The 21,165-nt window shown below is 44.5% G+C and overlaps 1 protein-coding gene across 2 annotated transcripts in view; it reads right to left on the reverse strand.

The window, feature by feature from the left end:
- JADE2 (jade family PHD finger 2) overlaps positions 1-21,165 on the reverse strand; it is a 385,478-nt gene that overhangs the window by 127,658 nt on the left and 236,655 nt on the right. For both annotated transcript variants that reach the window (XM_068277917.1, XM_068277916.1), the window contains exon 5: positions 13,386-13,555. In XM_068277917.1, coding sequence (XP_068134018.1) covers positions 13,386-13,555 — 170 coding nt within the window. The remainder of the gene's footprint in view (positions 1-13,385; positions 13,556-21,165) is intronic.

Genomic DNA, 21,165 nt, shown 5'->3' on the forward strand with positions numbered 1-21,165 from the left:
AGATCAGCTTGCTGCTGCTGCTTCTGAATGGCTGGATTATTTCTCCATCTATCACAGTGAATGTCCATTGGCTGGGCAATGCACATAGGCAGGAGAACTGTACTGTGTGAGTACTGTGATTTAATTTAATTGGCACTTACTTTGATTATTGAAACTTAGGAGCCACTGCATTCCCTACCCCAACTCTGGTCCCGACCCCTCCGAACGGGTCGGTTATAATTCCCCCCTCAATATGGCCGCCACAGATTGCCGCGGCTGCGCAGTCCGCATAGACGCAATTGCGGCTGCGTAGCTCTAGGGCCTCCTCCCAATGTATGACATGGAGACAGTTGGGAGTGATGACGCGACAGGAGGAGGCCTTAGAGCAGCCTATGAGGACTGCGCAGTCGCGGCAATCTGTGGCGGCCATATTGAGGGGGGCATTACCCGACCTGTTCGGAGGGGTCGGGACCCGACCGGTAGGGCTATTACAGCGGGGGGCAAGGCGGAATCAATGGATGACGTCCTCCGTAGATCAAGAATCTAAAAACGCATTTAACTTTTTTCAACATTTTGACCTCCTAAGTCCTTTAAATTGCCTCAGCTGTGTGCATGGAAGACGGGGGATTAATTACCCAGAATTCCGTTGTCTTCTATGCGTCCCAAACGTCTTGCACGCAGTCTATGGGGTGCGTTGCAAGACTCAATACCGCGCATAGAAGACAACGGAATTCTGGGTAATTAATCCCCTGTCTCCCATGCACACAGCGGAGGCAATTAAGCCTCATTTGAATATCAAATTCGAGTAGGTAACTACTTGTAACTACTCGTGAGCACATCACTAGTTTCCACTGTTTTTTTTTTTTACTACATTACAGGTGATTTCTATGGCGTTTTCTTTTGGGGGTATGGAGACTTTGCCAACTTGTGATCTCACTACCAGGCACAAAAGAACACAAAAACCCTGTCCATAGATTTAGCTTAGCTAAGGAAGCCGATAATGATCACCTTTACTGAGAAACTAGTGTCTGTACAGCAGCCTCCCGAGTACCCTCTGCCTCTACCTTTTTTTCCCCTTCACTTCACACAACATAAGACTATGATGCTTCTGGACCATCAGTTAAGAATTCTAGATAAAGAGGAATTTCATTGTTTAAAACGTATCAAAAACTCCCTTATTCTACTACTTGCCAAAAATCTACTAGTGAGGCCACTAAGAACTATTCACCAACAATCAACGTTTTTCAGAAATTTTCTCAGAGAGACAAAAGATTTTGAATACTATCAACAGATAGTAAGTAAGCTCTCATACTCAATGAAAGTGTTCACATTATTATTTATTTTTAATAGAAAAACAGAGAAGAACGGGGCTGTGTGCGGCGGGAATGCTGTGATCGGAGCTGCTGCGATCACTGTGGGAGAGATGCTTGGTGATCAAAGGCAATGGGGATCACTGCGGGAAGGAGGGGATGGGGGCAACCTGATCTATAGCTAGCTAACTTTATTGGGATCACCTATGCCTTGCTAATTTATACCGGGGACTATACTGGCTATCTTTACTGAGGCACCTATACTTCGCTACCTATACTGGTTACCTATACTTGAGCACCTATACTGGCTACCTTTACTGGTACACCTATACTTGGCTACCTATACCTATATTGGGAGCACACAAAGTTCTCGAGCCCGTGGGGGGTTGGAGGGTGCAATTTTTACACTCTCACCCTGGGAGCAATTTGGCTTAGAAACTGCCCTGAATGGAAGCTGAAACTTAGCTTCCAATTTGCACACTGCATCACGCACATGGGGGGGTACTTATACCCGGGTCAGCTTATATTCACCATTGGCATGCTGATCCCTCGTTGTGTACCTCCGATAGTGACATGTTCCCCGGCGATCAGTGCTGATGACGCCAGGGTCACACAGCATCATCAACATCTGGCAGCAATTTTTTTTTTATTGAATACAACAAAATAACCTCTGGGGGATTAAAAAGATTGCCACTACATGGTGGGCGACACAGGACAGGCAATTTATAAACACACACACGGTGGTATGTTTATACACTGGGGGGAGGCCGTGGCAAGGCGGCGGACATGGCTGATTCCCGAGAGGGTATCGGCCTAAGGGTGTATGGACAGCTGAAGGATCTTTCTCTAATCAGATTCGATTAGAGAGAGGTTGGTCTCTTGGTGGAATGTGCCCATCATTGCTAGGTTTATGCCCAACTTTATATTCGTATTTGTGTAGGTACAGCAGCTCGTAAATGATCAGAGATTTAAGGAGTAATTCCTAAATTTAGTTTTGATTTTGTGTATTCAAGCTTTTATCATACTCAAAATGTATACTAGACCCTTGCTTCACACATTTTGTTAAGTTACAGGAAAAAAGGTTATGAAAATTATTTAGATCACTTTTTGCACAGAAATTCAGCAGAAACTGCTTGGGTGGGGGAGTTGGGGGAAGGGTTGTGTACGGTGTATAAGGGGGGGGGGGGAGGGTCTGGCTATATACACCGGCTATATACAGGGGGGGTTGGATGTGACTATATACACTAAAGGGTGATCTGGCTGCCCCCACAAAATATAAGACCTCCCCGAAAATAAGCCCTAATACATATTTTGAAGGAAAAATTAATATAAGACAGGGTCTTATTTACGGGGAAACAAAGGTATACAGGATCCGTCTTGCTAAAGGGGATGTGGAACTACGGAGTCTTTGCTGCATTTATTTTGGGAATGCCCAGTAATCAATCCTTTCTGCAATAAAGTGATCTCTGTGGTCAAGGAGGTAACTGGACTAAGGCTTAGCACCCATAGCTCATCTGCTGGTTGCCTAAATGAGGTTTTCCAGCCAACCTTAACTGATGAGACCTTTTCACATTGCGTATTACCTCCCACATGCTAGATTAACAAGAATGTGCTCTTGTGCCTTTTGTCTTTCCTATGGAACGAAACAAACTATATTTATTCTAATTGGTAAACCATGAAAGAGAAAAATATATAAATATATGGATTGTAGCAACCAATGACATCCTTGTGTGTTTATGCTGCACCAGAAAAATCATGTCAAGAATAGAATTGGTTGTCATGTACAACAACATCCCCTATTCTTTCCTCTTAGGTTTTCATAGCCTCGCTGTATCATTAAAGATGTTCAACAGAATCTTAATGCTGGTGTGTTCCACATGGTATAGGACATCAGCTACTTATTTACATTTCATATCTTGTAAATCATCTACTCATAGGTCTACTGAGACAAGTACAGTCTGGAGAACTCCACAACTGTATTCTCACAAAAGGAAAAAGAAAAAAATACTGGACAGGGCCCCAAAAAAATAGTGAGGGAGAACAACGCCCTTCAGCATGAGTCCAGAGGATGATTAGGTATGACAGATTCAAGGAGGCAGCTTCACAGGTGGTGGTTTCACGAGTGTCAATAAGGATATTTCTCACCATTTGGAAACACTGTCAGCTTTTGATACTTTTTTCCCCTAAAACTATAAACAAGAAATTTCCAAACAGTAGAATGACAGGTCGGAGAAACAGGTGCGGTAATAGAGTTCACAGGGTCCCTCCAGTGAGATGTTGTGGAACCGTAAATATTGGGGGAACAGCCAATCAAAGGAGGGTACCGTATATCATGCTCGACAGCGGTGTAAGGTTGTGGGTGACAGCGGTGTAAGGTTGTGGGTGACAGCGGTGTAAGGTTGTGGGTGACAGCGGTGTAAGGTTGTGGGTGACAGCGGTGTAAGGTTGTGGGTGACAGCGGTGTAAGGTTGTGGGTGACAGCAGTGTAATGTTGTGGGTGACAGCGGTGTAATGTTGTGGGGGAAAGCGGTGTAATGTTGTGGGGGACAGCGGTGTAATGTTGTGGGGGACAGCGGTGTGATGTTGTGGGGGACAGCGGTGTGATGTTGTGGGGGACATCGGTGTAATGTTGTGGGTGACATCGGTGTAATGTTGTGGGTGACATCGGTGTAATGTTGTGGGGGACATCGGTGTAATGTTGTGGGGGACATCGGTGTAATGTTGTGGGGGACATCGGTGTAATGTTGTGGGGGACATCGGTGTAATGTTGTGGGGGACATCGGTGTAAGGTTGTGGGTGACAGCGGTGTAAAGTTGTGGGTGACAGCGGTGTAATGTTGTGGGTGACAGCGGTGTAATGTTGTGGGTGACAGCGGTGTAATGTTGTGGGTGACAGCGGTGTAATGTTGTGGGTGACAGCGGTGTAATGTTGTGGGTGACAGCGGTGTAATGTTGTGGGGGACAGCGGTGTAATGTTGTGGGGGACAGCGGTGTAATGTTGTGGGTGACAGCGGTGTAATGTTGTGGGTGACAGCGGTGTAATGTTGTGGGTGACAGCGGTGTAATGTTGTGGGTGACAGCGGTGTAATGTTGTGGGTGACAGCGGTGTAATGTTGTGGGTGACAGCGGTGTAATGTTGTGGGAGACATCGGTGTAATGTTGTGGGGGACATCGGTGTAATGTTGTGGGTGACAGCGGTGTAAGGTTGTGGGTGACAGCGGTGTAAGGCTGTGGGTAACAGCGGTGTAATGTTGTGGGTGACAGCGGTGTAATGTTGTGGGTGACAGCGGTGTAATGTTGTGGGTGACAGCAGTGTAATGTTGTGGGTGACAGCGGTGTAAGGTTGTGGGTGACAGCGGTGTAAGGTTGTGGGTGACAGCGGTGTAAGGTTGTGGGTGACAGCGGTGTAAGGTTGTGGGTGACAGCGGTGTAAGGTTGTGGGTGACAGCGGTGTAATGTTGTGGGGGACAGCGGTGTAATGTTGTGGGGGACAGCGGTGTAATGTTGTGGGTGACAGCGGTGTAATGTTGTGGGTGACAGCGGTGTAATGTTGTGGGTGACAGCGGTGTAATGTTGTGGGTGACAGCGGTGTAATGTTGTGGGTGACAGCGGTGTAATGTTGTGGGTGACAGCGGTGTAATGTTGTGGGTGACAGCGGTGTAATGTTGTGGGAGACATCGGTGTAATGTTGTGGGTGACAGCGGTGTAAGGTTGTGGGTGACAGCGGTGTAAGGCTGTGGGTAACAGCGGTGTAATGTTGTGGGTGACAGCGGTGTAATGTTGTGGGTGACAGCGGTGTAATGTTGTGGGTGACAGCGGTGTAATGTTGTGGGTGACATCGGTGTAATGTTGTGGGTGACAGCGGTGTAAGGTTGTGGGTGACAGCGGTGTAATGTTGTGGGGGACAGCGGTGTAATGTTGTGGGGGACAGCGGTGTAATTTTGTGGGGGACAGCGGTGTAATGTTGTGAGGGACATCGGTGTAAGGTTGTGGGTGACAGCGGTGTAAGGTTGTGGGTGACAGCGGTGTAATGTTGTGGGTGACAGCGGTGTAATGTTGTGGGTGACAGCGGTGTAATGTTGTGGGTGACAGCGGTGTAATGTTGTGGGTGACAGCGGTGTAATGTTGTGGGTGACAGCGGTGTAATGTTGTGGGTGACAGCGGTGTAATGTTGTGGGGGACAGCGGTGTAATGTTGTGGGGGACAGCGGTGTAATGTTGTGAGGACATCGGTGTAAGGTTGTGGATGACAGCGGTGTAAGGTTGTGGGTGACAGCGGTGTAATGTTGTGGGTGACAGCGGTGTAATGTTGTGGGTGACAGCGGTGTAATGTTGTGGGTGACAGCGGTGTAATGTTGTGGGTGACAGCGGTGTAATGTTGTGGGTGACAGCGGTGTAATGTTGTGGGTGACAGCGGTGTAATGTTGTGGGTGACAGCAGTGTAATGTTGTGGGTGACAGCGGTGTAATGTTGTGGGTGACAGCAGTGTAATGTTGTGGGTGACAGCGGTGTAATGTTGTGTATGCCAAGGAATTTGATAGGGGTAAGTGAGGGAAAGATTATGCTTACCTATGACCAGAATGTGGAAGAATTAGGATAACTTGAAGGAATTGCAAAGAAGAATTTACTTGAAGTTAACTGAAGTGACCTCACCGATTTTTGTCAGGGAGGTAAGTCCACCCTTGCCCCTCATTTTATACCTTTTTAACTTGATACTTTTACTATGTTGGCGCCTCTGTATTGTATTGTCTAAGTGATAATTATCTACCAGGTGGATGGGTGTGACCAACCTTCTTTCTTGTTCTACAGAGAGCGACTTCTTAAGGTGGCCATACACTCGTTAGATTAGCAGCAGATAGATCATAAGATAGATTTCTTATCTATCTGATGTGTTTAGGAACAGATTTCCAATAGATTTCAGCATGAAATCTATTGAAAATCAATCTGATGGCATTTTTTGCCATTAGATTTCCATTAGCTCCAATGCAAAATGATAAGCAATCTCAACAGATCGACCTAGATTTTCCAGCATGTCAGATCGATTGAAATCGGCCGCAAATTGTCCGGTCAATCGATTTGCGATCGAACGTTTGGCCGCTAATCCGCTCAGTGTATGGGACCCTTTAGCCTGAGTGGGGACAGGCCTAATCTCCCCTCTTGCTTTTTGACTAGTTGCCTGGTCTTGGCAGCCCATACTTGTGAGTATTATTCACTGCATACCATATTTACATTGTATTATCAATAGTACACGATTAAGGGCTCTCAATTGTCTACCTTCTCGTTTTACACATCTACATATCCACGTGGACTGAAATGAGGCTATGGAGGCTGCTGCATTCATTTCCTTTTAAGCAATACCAGTTGCCTGGCAGCCTTGCTGATTTTCTGCCTCTAATACTTTTAGCCATATTCCCTGAACAAGCAGGCAGCAGATCAGGTGTTTTTGACATGGTCAGATCTGACAAGATTAGTTGCATACTTGTTTCTGGTGTAATTTAGACACTACTGCATCCTAATAGATTAGCAGGGCTGTCAGGCAAATGGTATTGCTTAAAATGAAATAAGTATGGCAGCCACCTCTCACTTCAGTTGTCCTTTAACTGCAGTATCATGTGTTTTCTTTTTAAATGTGATTGAATATTGATTGATTCTAGGGAAGCAGAAGATTATAGGTCAAATTGACTGGACAATCTTTATTATCAGATCAAATCTCTACCTACTGCTTTGATTCAGACATATTTTCGACTAAAAGATTTTTCAGTACTAAACGAACTAACTACCCAAGGACCGCATCACGCCGATCGGCGTTAAGTCCTGGGACTAGCTTTTGCAGATCGCGCACACATCTCTGCTCAGCCTTCAGTCTCCCAGTCTATTTACTACGTACAGCGCTGCGATCTAAGGCAGGGCTGTACAGGGGACAGCCGTGTCACTCGTCTGTCCTCTCCAGAGGGACAAAAGCGATCCGCTGTGATAGGCTGAAGACTGATTGGCTGGCGGGGGGTGGGGGGGGGGCTTGGGGGGGGGGCAGAGAAAACAAAAAGTAAAAAATATTAGAAAAATAAGGACAAATATTTAGAATAAAAAAAACAAAATAAAACACCTGGGGTGCGATCAGACCCCACCAACAGAGGGGAGAAAAGGGGGAGGGGGGGGGGGAACACTTGTGTGCTAGTTGTGCGGCCCTGCAGCGAGCCCTTAAAGCTGCAGTGGCCATTTTTGTGAAAAATGGCCTTGTCACTAGGGGGGGGGGGGGGGGGGGGGGATAAGGCCTGAACAAAAAAGGAACTTACGCAGTGGTTAAATGTGTAGAACTAATAATAAAATAACTTTCTTGCAGTTTCATATTCTTGTTTTCAATTTCAAGTAAACTTGTACTGGCAGCCCCTGAAAATCAGCTAAGCTTGTCGGCAGTGCGAGCTACAGGAACACAATCCTGTGAGAGCCTCTACTGCGCAGGTGTGAGGCAGCAGTACACCAGATCCGATCGGCATGGCCATTTACACCTGAACCCGAACGAAAGCCATAAGTGCACCCGCATGAGGCTCCCAAAGGATTGTTATGATCCAGAAGCCCCTACCGTCATTCGGGGTTGTAGTTTAAGAAAATACTTTTTCAGGCATGCACGACGCGCAAAACCTGAGGCGGTTTTTCACAACAACACGCTTTGCTATTGTCTTCCATGACTTCCGGTCGACGCAGAACTGCAGGGTAACGTAGATCTCTCCAAGCATCGAAAACGTCACTTCCTTCAGTATAAAAGTCTCCATAGACTTTCATTGCCCTGCCGTGGGGTGCAGTAAAATGACCAAAAAAAGTGTAAAGCACATAATCAGAGGTAAATCTCATTGAAAAATGCATGTTTAATTTGTTGTTCTACAGCTATATTAAGGGGACCCGGCACAGTTGTGAGGAGTGCCAAAAGGAAGACCCTAACTTCTGATTTTTTAAATTTCCTTACTAGTCCTCTCTTTGGATGGATGGCTTCCATAAATAACAGGAAAGCTCAGAAGTCTAGCTCGCTTTATGGTTTTGCTTTAAACGCTAAAAGTCAGTGAAGCAAGTCAGAGGGGGCAGACAGTGCATGCACTTCTGACTTTATCTGCAGTGTCAGCTCTTATCTCCTGCGAGTTCATTGGCACCATTATTTTCTAAATAGAGCTGACTGCAGTCCCAGGGATTATTTGAAAGGTAAACATGCAACAGGGAAGAGGGAGAGGGAAATCTGAACTGAAGAGAACTATGTTGCTAAACAGAGGGAATGCTGAGCTCTGCAATTCTGGGTCACAAAGGTATCCGAAATGTATATTTTTTTCTAAAAGATTGACCTGCAGGGAGTAAGGCTGCAGGGGTGGAAAAACTATGGAGAACTGTGTCAAACTTTAAAGGAACTGTTAAGGGGTTTGGGAAGTTGAGTTTTACTTAAAGCGGATCCGAGATGAAAAACTAACTGCAAGCAGTGCAGTTGTATTATCTGGATGACTAATGGAAGAATTGCACCAATTCCCCAGTATCAGGTTACAGTTTCCTTTCATCTCCTGCTGCACAGAATTTAAGGTACCATATACCATGTGCAAAGGCTGCCCCAACACTACTGACTGTGCACTGTACTGTGACGTGTGCTGGAAATTGTTGCTTTTACACAGATGATATTAATTTGGGATAAAGGCCGTTAGGATAACTATGTGGGCAATAAGAAGTCGGGACATTTTTTTTGTGGTATGTTACTTAAATTCCACTTTAAGCTGTTTTTAGCACTACTGTACCTGTGTCACTGCAAGTAAAGAGTACCTAAAGTGACATGATGAGATAACATGTCACTGTGTAAGAATTAGGCTGTGAACCTTATTTTTTTTTCCTCTTTCAAAAAAAAAAAGAATGAATCATAACACCTGAAGCGAGAAGCTGACATTTATTTCCTTTTAAAGAGAGTCTGAAGCGAGAATAAATCTCGCTTCAGACCTCATAAATAGCAGGGGCATGTGTGCCCCTGCTAAACCGCCGCTATCCCGCAGCTTAACGGGGGTCCCTGATCCCCCAAATCCCCTCCGTAATGCGGGGGAGCGCTTCCTGGTTGGGGCAGGGCTAACCGCCGCAGCCCTGCCCCACGCGCGTCTGTCAGCGCACATCTCCGCCTCTCCCCCGCCCCTCTCAGTCTTTCTTCACTTAGAGGGGCGGGGGAGAGGCGGTGATGCGCCGCTGACAGAAGCGACTGGAGGCAGGGCTGCAGCCGTCAGCCCTGCCTCCAGGAACGACCAAGTCTGCGACCAAGTGTCGCAGTGGGGGGTTTGGGGGTGAAGGGACCCCCGTTTAGCGGCGCTATAGCGGCGGTTTAGCAGGGGCACACGTGCTCCTGCTAACCATGAGCTCTGAAGCGAGATTTATTCTCGCTTCAGAGTCTCTTTAAGCAATACCAGTTGCCTGGCTGTCTTGCTGATCTTCTGCCTGTAATAATTTTAGCCACAGACCCTGAACAAGCATGCAGCAGATCAGGTGTTGACATTATTGTCATGTCTGACAAGATTAACCACCTAACGACCGCCTAATGCCGATAGGCGTCGGCAGGTCGAAGTGGTGTTTCCATAGAAACGGCTGCTCGGTCGAGCGGCCGTTCCATGTAAGTTCACGGAGGGTGTCTCCGTGAACAGCCTGCGAGCCTCCAATTGCGGCTCGCAGGCTAATTTTAAACACGCGGGAAAGAAATCCCCTGTGTTTACATCATACGGCGCTGCCATCGCAGGAGCGCCGTAAAGGAGATAGTCGATCCCCGGCCTCTGATTGGCCGGGGATTGCCGCAGTCTGATAGGCTAAAGCCTATTGGAGGTGGTACAGGACAGATCGTCCTGTGCCGCCCAGAGCCAGAGCGAGGGAAGGAGAGGGAGGGAGGAATATCGCTGCGGAGGGGGGCTTTGAGGAGCCCCCCCGCTCAGCCATACAGAGCGGCAGCGATCAGACCCCCCCAGCAGGACATCCCCCTAGTGGGAAAAAAAAAAGGGGGGGGGGGGAGTCTGATCGCCTTGCCACAATCACGATCTGTGCTGCGGGCTGGAGAGCCCACGCAGCACAGATCAGACAGAAATCCCCTGGTCCTTAAGTGGTTAAGCTGCATGCTTGTTCTGCCGTGGACCACACACTACTGCAGCCAAATAGATCAGCAGGACTGCCAGGCAACTGAAATTGTTTAAGGCCTCTTTCACAGGGCGATGTTGAAACAACATTTAACTCAGAATAACTCACTGCAATAAAAAAAGAAAAAATCAATGCTCCATTCACAGTGCACACGTTGCGTTAGTGACTAACGCTGCACGTTAAGTGAAAGTACTGCATGCAGTGCGCTATACACGTTATTAACTGCGTTGGACTGTTTGCACATGCTCAGTATGGACTTGGAAACATACTTTTCATTGCCTGTATGCTATACTGTATGCAACCATAACAGGGCATTAAGTTGCGTTGCAACTTTTTTGGGGCATTACATTGTAATTTGCGTTGCGACTTTAATGTCGCATCAAAACGCAACGTTCTACTATAAAAGAGGCCTACAAGGACATAAAATTGGAGGACCCTGAGAGAAGCCTACACGTGGCGTCCTTGCTAACATGCTATGTAGCATGGAACTGATGTCTCTCCCAAAAAAGAGAAGGGTAAGGTTCCCCAATAATAAGTTGTATTTATTTGAGTTGCATAAGCTTGCATCCATTATTAGTAGTGTGAGCTGCATTAGTTCTTATTGTACCTTTTTAACTGCAATGAGTACAATTGTGCCTTTAAAGAGGAGCTGTTAGGTATAGGGTCTCAGAGAAAAAAAACATATCAGTAGCTAAATATTGGCTGTACTTACATTACATATGCATTTCACTGTCCATGTTTGGATTTCACAGAATTTGTATGTCTTGTATGAAGCCAATTGTGATATAATATCCTCCCTTACCCAGCTTCCTGATGATTCGACTCACAAAAAAGATCAGGATCAAAGATCCTAATGGTTCATGATCCAGACAACACTACTGTGCAGTGAATGTTAATTAGCCATGTGGCTAGGAACAATAGCGGACTCATGCAGTATGCTAAGGGCTGGAACCCACAGGAGCGCTTTTGGCAGCGTTTTGGCAGCACTGCGATACGCTAGCAGTTTGCCAAAACGCTGGGCTAATGTTAATGGATGGGGCAACTTCCACAGGAGCGTTTGCGTTTCTCAGAAACGCAAACGCAGGACATGCAGCATTTTGGGAGCGTTAGCGCTTCAATGTAAAGTATTGAACCGCTAGCGGAAACGCTCAGCAAAACCTAAACTGAGCGGTTTTGCTAGCGTTTTGCGGTTCAGCACACTGTAACTAAATGAAAAATAATTCACAGGACCAATCAGGATAAAAACGCAAAACGCAAAACGCTAGGCACCCGCTGGGGAAAAAAATACAATGTTGCAAAACACGACCAAAAACGCGCATGAATCCGCTTGCAAACCGCTCAGACAAAACGCTAGCGGTTGCGTTTTGCGTTTGCGGTTTTCAGTGGGTTCCAGGCCTAAGGGAACATGTGCCCTGTGAACAGCACATTGATTTTTCAGTGCTGTGAGTTAGGCTGCTGTTACAAGCTGCTGTAACATGAGCCTGTAACTTCTCACTGTGAAAGCAGCCTTAGGGCGGGATAGGGAAATGAAGGGGAGGACCAAGGGAGTGCAGTGGGGAGAAGAAGCAGCCCCAGAATGCTTTGCAGTATCTGTTATCCGGCCTGCTGGCCTCCTTAGGAGCTTGGGAATAAAGAGCCTTGCTGTTCAGCAAACATCAAAGTAAGAGAGATTTTTAACTTCAGTATTGCCTTTTTGGCTTCCTTCTAAAAACTGTTTAATACAGGAGAATAGAGGTTTAAATTAGCTTTTGCCGCCTGACAGATACTCTTTAAGAGGCTTACTAGCCCTATGCAGTGAGTGTCTGTCAGGTGCATCTTGGTTAGATGCATGACCGTTTTATTTCTACATGCATTATATAAATATGGAAGCCTTCATATGCTTCTCACCACAGGTTCCCTTGAAGAATTTAGGGCTGTAAATGACACGTAGCTTTTTAACCTTAAAATACAAAATAATAAAATTGCCCCAGGGTCTGGGAGATCCCTCCTCTCTATATCCTTCGCTTGGGGTCTTCATTTATTGGCCCATATATCTACGACTATTTATGATGACGTGAGATTTGCGGGACTGGGCTCAGAGAGAACATCCTTTTTTCTGGCCTCTTTTCTTTCCCTCTCCTTCCCTTCCTCTTTATTCCTGGGACCGGGGCCCCCGAGGGGCTTATTCTATGACTTTTTTCTTTTATCTTAACATCAGGTTCTAATTAAGCCTTATTGTTATGTATGCTCTTTGTTACATTTAACAGTATCCAATTGGCTCTGATACAAAATTACTGTTTGCCCTCAGGATTGTTTAAATACCTTGAAGCCTGACCTCTGGGATGGGACGCCAATAGTTGTGCACCCACTTTGGCCAACCTCACGTTTAATGAATAACACTCCCAAACTATTGTCTTTTCTTTCATTTTGTGCATTGCAGTACTTATTTGTGCATTATTATTGTTATGAAATTTACTGATGTTTTTTTTCTTTTTATGTTAAAAATCTTCTTTTTATTCTATAAATAAAGAATCTTAAAAAAAAAAAAAAAATTAAACATAAGATGTTGGGATTTCAGAAAAGTCTTAGAATTAAGATCCCACTAGGAATATAAATTCACATTTGCAGTCATATTTAGAACTAGGGATGGTTAGTGAGATGCAAATACTTTCAAGTTGATGGAGCATTATGCAAATTGTATATGCAGCTTGAAACTGGTCCAATCAAGTTTTGCATCAGCAGGATATGACTGGTTCATTTTCAAGCTGCATAAATTGGCAAACAATTTGCATAATGCTGCATTGACACAAAATAATTTGCATCACATTGACCATCCCTATTTAGCACTTCCTGAAAATATACTGTGAATGGAATTTAAATTTACATTGAAAATCCCTTTTTCCAAGCCTGCCTGTGAGCTATAAAATCATTCTATAGGTTAATAAGCACAGCATACAATACATAAATGTGTGATCCTGATTTACACATACCCATCCTTTTGAACTCTGCGTTAACAAGTTCCAACCAGCAGGCGTCCACCTCATCCAGGTCGTATCTGCAGGCAGCTTGCCGTGCGCTCTGGAAGCCCCCTGCATACTCTGATGCAGGTAATGAGTTGTTACTCGTCAGTGGGGGATAATCCTCCGGTTCTTCCAGCAACCTGAGAAGAAAAAAAACCACAGTGAAAGTCATTTTACAAAAACCAAAGAGCAGAAGAAACAAAACTAGCACCACAATAATTTGATCGGTTCTGTAGTAGGGTAGTAGTAGTAGTAGTACTGCACTAAACCAGGAAGTATTTTTTTGCACACCCAACACTTTCTTTTCATCCTGCCTAAAATAATTTATTTTTGGCAGCAAAGGTCATTGCTCATAAACATCAGGGCTGTGGAGTTGGAGTCGAGGAGTCGGGGCAATTTTGAGCACCTGGAGTCGGAGCCGTTGATTTCATAAACTGAGGAGTCGGATGATTTTTGTACAAAATCCACAGCCCTGTTAAGTATCAAGCTACGTACACACATGCGACAACGATCGTTCGTTGTCAACGACGAACGAACTTTTAATTGATGAAAGAACAACCTAAGTAAAGTTAGTTTTTAAAGGTGTGTAACGATCAGATCGTTAGAATGAACGTTACATCACGTAAAAGTAACTATTGCGCCTGCACATAAAAATGAAAAGTTGAATGGAGAAATAGTGAAATGCGCATGTCAAGCCTAGTACGAACGATCGTTTCCAACGATGTACTACTTTTGCAAACGATCGTCGTTGGGAAAAATCCGCCAAGCTAGATCATTCGCTTTGAACGATCTAGCTCGTCCGTCGTTAGACTTCATGGTCGTTGGCTGCTTTTTTTCAAACGATCGTCGTTTGAAAGGATCGGGGAAAGATCGTTTTAAACAACTATAGTCGCATGTGTGTACGCACCTTTAGACTAAGGAGTCTGAGTCGAGGAGTTGGAGTCTGAGCCATTTTGGGTACCCGGAGTCGGAGTTGGAGTCCTGGTTTCATAAACCGAGGAGTCGGAGTCGGAAGATTTTTGTACTCCAAAACCAATGTATGTTTATCAGGGCTGTGGATGCATTGGGATTATTTCTTGACATTTGTTGCAGAGAATGAATATTATAGTGTGTGGATAATTTATGTATTGCATACATTGAGTGACCATGGAGATGTATGGGTTACTTATATAATTGTATGCACTGCCCATAGTACTTACTCCATCTTTTCCCCATATTTTATAGATTTTAATTTTTTTTCATAATCACAGCACTCAAAACGTTTGCATTCTGGGATCCATTTGTCTATGTAAGCTTTAATCACCAGTGTTCCAGTAATGCAATGCATTCTGGGATGCACTCCTCTATTGTGAGCCTTCCTCACTAGTGTTCCTGCAAAACAATGCATTCTGGGATACACTTGTCTATGTAAGCCAGTGTAAAGGCAGTATTAAAAGGAAGACTATTGTGAAGAAAATGTAAAATTTTAAATACTTACATATATAAATGTCGTTTTCTCCCAGAGTAAAATGTACTACAAATTACTTTTTTTTCCTATATCACTGTCACTTACAGTGGGTAGTGTAAATCTGACAGGTTTTGGACTAAACCATCTCCTCATGGTATTTCTTTAGCTACAAAAGCACTTGCTGAACAGCAGCTGGCCAATCCAACTGGCAAAATAGTGTGCAAGCGTGTGGGGACGGAGACCGGCATATTCATTCAGGGAGTACCTCTGAAGTAAAGAATAAAGGTAACACTGATAATCTCTCACGAGGAGAGGGACATGAGAAAAGAGTAATTTATAGTGCATTTTACTATTAGAACAGCTGTAAATTTTATATGTATGCATTTTACATTTTAAATATGTATACTTTTTTTTTTTACTTCCTGACGTCAGTCAGGAAGTGAACTCTTTGCCTTGGAAATGAATAAATACAATGTATTTAGCGCTTGGGAAATCGCTTTTCAAACGCTTAGAAATTTTCCTATCCTTTCTTTTGAATGGCAAATGCTCAGAAAATGGTGCAGGAGCCGTGTTTGCAATTGGATAGAAAGCTCATCGCTCATGTGAGAACACTCACATAGAGCAACATTGCAGAAGCGATTGTACAAATTGCCAGCGCGTTAAAAAAATGAAATCACTTCAAGTGTGAACAAGCCCTTAACCACCCTGGCGTTCTGATTAAATCGCCAGGGTGGCTGCGGGAGGGTTTTTTTTAAATAAAAAAAAAACTATTTCATGCAGCCAACTGAACGTTGGCTGCATGAAAGCCCACTAGAGGGCGCTCCGGAGGCGATCTTCCGATCGCCTCCGGCGCCCAGAATAAACAAGGAAGGCCGCAATGAGCGGCCTTCCTTGTTTTGCTTATATCGTCGCCATAGCGACGAGCGGAGTGACGTCATCGACGTCAGCCGACGTCCTGACGTCAGCCGCCTCCGATCCAGCCCTTAGCGCTGGCCGGAACTTTTTGTTCCGGCTTCGCAGGGCTCAGGCGGCTAGGGGGGCCCTCTTTCGCCGCTGCTCGCGGCGAATCGCCGCAGAGCGGCGGCGATCGGGCAGCACACGCGGCTGGCAAAGTGCCGGCTGCGTGTGCTGCACTTTATTTGGTGGAAATCGGCCCAGCAGGGCCTGAGCGGCAGCCTCCGGCGGTGATGGACGAGCTAAGCTCGTCCAGACCGCTCAGGAGGTTAACGTGTACCGGAGATCGAGTTATAAGAAAAAATTATACATACCTGGGGCTTCCTCCAACCACCTTCAGGCTAACCAGTCCCTTGCTGTCTAGGAGGCGATCCTGGATCTTCTGCTACAGGTCACGGTAATTCAGCCAGTCAGCGCGCAGCCCAGCCATGCGCACCCTGTCACTGGGAGTGTCTGTGCCTGCGCAATACTACTGTGCAAAACGCACCTGAACCAGGGAAGTGCACCTGGCTGGCCCATGCTGACTGACCTCGACTGCGCAGCCTGAAGGGGGCTGTAGGAAGCCCCAGGTATGTATAATTTTTTTCTTATATCATTATCTCTGGTACACTTTAAAGCAGGGCATCTCCAGGCACAGGTAAAAAATAAAAATTAACAGCTTAGACAATTATCCAAAATCACGTTGCTCAAAGGTTAGCTCTTGTGTCAGATGAGATGATGTTTATCCTATGACTAGAAGCAGGGCGTTAGCTTCAGACTCCATTAGAGGGGCTGCTGCTTGGATTGCATCATCCTGCTATTCATACTCCAAGGGGGTGCAGTGTTAATTTGTACTGGGGCCCATGGTTCTGCAGCTACACTAGTGGCGGCATCTGTGAAGCCAGGGCCTTGCGTACTCTGGCGGCACACAACAACTGATGCAACTCCAACACAGTTCTTGGTCTGGTATCACATTGCCACCTTTTTATCTTGGAGTTCATAAAAACAAGTAAACAGACAAGCATTGCATATCCTCTTTTTTTAATCTTCTTTATCGACTAAACTGCTCCAAACCAAAAAATATCCTGCTCCAAACCTAAAAATATCCTACTCCAAACCTAAAAATATCCTGCTCCAAATCAAAAAAATATCCTGCTCCAAATCAAAAAAATATCCTGCTCCAAATCAAAAAAATATCCTGCTCCAAACCAAAAAATATCCTACTCCAAACCTAAAAATATCTTGCTCTAAACCTAAAAATATCCTGCCCCAAACCTAAAAATATCCTGCTCCAAACCTAAAAATATCCTGCTCCAAACCTAAAAATATCCTGCTCCAAACCTAAAAATATCCTGCTCCAAATCAAAAAAATATCCTGCTCCAAATCAAAAAAATATCCTGCTCCAAACCAAAAAATATCCTACTCCAAACCTAAAAATATCCTGCTCCAAATCAAAAAATATCCTACTCCAAACCTAAAAAATATGTTGCTGTAAACCTAAAAATATCCTGCTCCAAACCTAAAAATATCCTGCTCCAAACCTAAAAATATCCTTTACAACAAAAATGATCAAACTTCTTTTATGAGTCGCATCCAACATCTTTCCAAGCAACATATGACAACAGCAAAATTACAACTGGGTCATGTCCAAATGTTTGAGTAAACGATGCCAAACTGCTCCTTATTAATCATTAATGATTATCCTAACAAGAGGGATAAAGTAAGCTAAGAAAAGTCATCTATTGTTAATAGATGTCTGTCTGAAAAGCCATTAATTGTTAATGGGCGTCTGTTTATCATTCATCCGCAGTTATAGAAAGCAGGCTTCCCCAAATAATTATTTACACACCATCTATAGCCTGAGCTGATGGGAACTGCTTTGCATGTGTGTACGAGGAATCGGTGCAGGAGACTTGGGCGCAGGATACAGCCGGTATATGGCTGATCCTGCTCAAGTTCCCGGCCGTGTTAAATACTATTCCCCCTCCAGGCTGCCATGGATGGTGGGGAATGAAATAATTTGGCTTCCAGCAATTGCTGGAAGGCAAATTATCGTGTTATAAATGTAACTTCAGCTCCGTCTTCTGATGGCGCGGAAGCTACTCCCTGTGCGCTGCTATAGCCGTAATTGCTACTACGGCCTATGGTGACGCCAGCTGCGCCCAAGTCTCCTGCGCTGGATGCAGTGTTCACTGCATGCTGCCGCTCACAAAGCAATACCATAAATAGATAGGGAGTCACATGGGACAGAGAAATGTACGTATGGTTGGTAGACAAATAGAATAACAATTATAGAGCAGAAAAGGAGATGGAACAATAGATGCTAAATGGATTGACCAATGGATGGATGGATGGATGGACAGACGGAGGGACAGACAGAAAGTTGGATCGTGAATAGTTGGTTTGAAAAATAGATAAACAAATAGATAAATGGGTAGACGATTAATGGATGAATGGATAAACAGATAGGTCATAAATTGGGCAGAGAAGTATACAGACGTATGCATGTAGAGATAGATAGATAGATAGATAGATAGATAGATAGATAGATAGATAGATAGATAAAAAGGCAACGTAGTGACAGAATCCAGTAAATTATTCATGAACCCTACTTTTACATTTCAATATCCTGGTTTCAGCGTCAGAACCACTCACTATAGATATAGAAGTAGCAGTAGAGTATTGATACGTATTATAATTATGATGCCTCTGTGCCGGGCAGAGTCTCAGTTATGTGAGGACTGAGTAAAGAAAGGGTCTTACCCATTTGTCATAAATCGGCTAACATTCTCTCAAACCCTAATTGGATGGCTTGTTTCAATTAAGGTATTGTAATGACACGTATTTAGGTTTCCCAAAAAATCCCTGTATCCTCTTTTCATGTTGCATTTATATAGCTGTGTGCTTTAAAGAGACTCCGTAACAAAAATTGCATCCTGTTTTTTATCAACCTACAAGTTCCAAAAGCTATTCTAATGTGTTCTGGCTTACTGCAGCAGGTTCTACTATCACCATCTCTGTAATAAATCAGCTCATCTCTCTCTTGTCAGACTTGTCAGCCTGTGTCTGGAAGGCTGCCAAGTTCTTCAGTGTTGTGGTTCTGTGATGCATCTCCCCCCTCCTAGCCCCTTTATGCACACTGCCTGTGTGTTATTTAGATTAGTGCAGCTTCTCTCTGCTCTATTATCTTTTACAAGCTGGATAAATCCTCCTCTGAGCTGGCTGGGCTTTCACATACTGAGGAATTACATACAGGCAGAGCTGTCTGCACTCTGCAGGAAGAAACAGCCTGACACTTCAGTGGAAGATAGCTGCAGGGGGAAAGAAACACACAAATGATCTCTTGAGATTCAAAAGGAAGGGTGTATACAGCCTGCTTGTGTATGAATGTATTTTCTGTGTGTGGACATACTGTACATCAATCTACTTCCTGTTTTGGTGGCCATTTTGTTTGTTTATAAACAAACTTTTTAAAACAGTTTTTAACCACTTTTAATGCGGCGAGGAGCGGCGAAATTGTGACAGAGGGTAATAGGAGATGTCTCCTAACGCACTGGTATGTTTACTTTTGTGCGATTTTAACAATACAGATTCTCTTTAACAACTTTTCAGCATACAGGATTTGGGTCTTATGAAGGTGGAATAGCCAAAGCTTACTCTTATATTTTTTAACCACTTCAGTACCAGCGGTTTCTGCCCCCTTAAAGAGAACCTGAACTGAAAATAAAAAAGTAAAAATAAACATACACAGGTCGTACTTACCTTCCATGTAGTCTGCTCATCAATCTCTTTCTCCTCTCCTGCGTCCTGTTTGTCCACTGATCGATGAAATTCTCTGTCCTACATTTTGAAAATGGCCATAACCCCATAACAGCTTCCTGGTCAGCACACTGTTAAACCGTTATGTCACTAACTTGAGCCATAGGGAAACATGGACATTACCCTGCACATTCAGTTGTAACTGACAACTGCTGATATATAACTGTCAGCAACTGGCATATTTCAGTTCTGACAAAATATTGTCAGAACTGGAAGGGGCCACTGTAAGAAGAAAACGGTGAGCTTCTGAGAGGAACTGATGGCAAGGTAAGTATGCAATATTCATTTGCAGCTACATCATGTGTTTATTTTAAATAATTTTACTTAGTTTAGGTTCCCTTTAAGGACCATAGACAGCTGGTTCAAGAAACGGCGGAATAGCGACGAATCACCAAACATACTCGCCGCAATCGCCGCACGTCGAGAACCTGAGCCACCCACTCTGCCATCCCTATGACGGTAGAGTTCCTGTGACCCGTTCAGGAACAGCTTTCATTGGCTCCTGAAACTGCCTGTAAATGTTAGCCAATGGGAGCCGCTTATATTGATAGACAGGGTCAGGAGGTAATGAAATAGACTCCTAACCCACTCACAGTGCTCCGCCGTTATAGAGACGGGAGCGACGAAAGCAGCGAGAACGCGCAGCGTTGGTGGATTGAAATCTATGCCCTGGCAGCCAGGTAGCCATCAAAACAGGGCATAGATTTCAATCACTAAGGTCTTTAAGTAGTTAAGTTAGGCAATAAATGGTATCATCCTGATTCCAAACTTCTCGCTTATAAAAAGAGAGAGGGAGAGGGAGGGAGAGAAAGAGTGTGTGTGTGTGCGCGTGTGTGCGTGCGTGCGTGTGTGTGTGTGTGTGTGTAAGTGTGCAAGTGTGCGTGTGTGTGTGTGTGTGTGTAGTGTGAAAGTATGCGAGTGTGTGTGTATAGTTTGAGCGTGTGTGTATAGTTTGTGTGTGTGTGTATAGTTTGAGTGTGTGTGAGTGTGAGTGTGTGTGTATAGTTTGAGTGTGTGTGTGTGTGTGTGTGTTTAAGTGTGTGTGCATGGGTGTGAGTGTGTGTGTGAGAGTGAGTGAGTGAGTGTGTGTGTGTAGTGTGAAAGTATGCGAGTGTGTGTGTGTATAGTTTGAGCGTGTGTGTATAGTTTGTGTGTGTGTGTATAGTTTGAGTGTGTGTGAGTGTGTGTGTGTATGTTTAAGTGTGTGTGCATGGGTGTGAGTGTGTGTGTGAGAGTGTGTGAGAGTGAGTGTGTGTTCAACTGAGGCTTTTTATTAAGCAGCATTCCCATACCAAACTTACTAGCATTGTGGGATAGAGACAGGACTACCGATATTCTTATGCAATATTACTTATACAGTAGAATCTTGTTACAGTAAACTTTGATATAGTAAACCACTGGATATAGCAAACTCTGTCCTCAGGTCCCAGCAAACACCTTTGTATACATATTCAAGGTACGACCAATTCTGATGTAGTAAACCAAATTTCCTGGTCCCTTGAAGTCTACTGTAAAGGGATTCTACTGTTAATACACATACATGGATTACA

Source organism: Hyperolius riggenbachi, chromosome 3 (assembly GCF_040937935.1).
Source record: "Hyperolius riggenbachi isolate aHypRig1 chromosome 3, aHypRig1.pri, whole genome shotgun sequence".
Lineage (NCBI taxonomy): Eukaryota > Metazoa > Chordata > Amphibia > Anura > Hyperoliidae > Hyperolius > Hyperolius riggenbachi.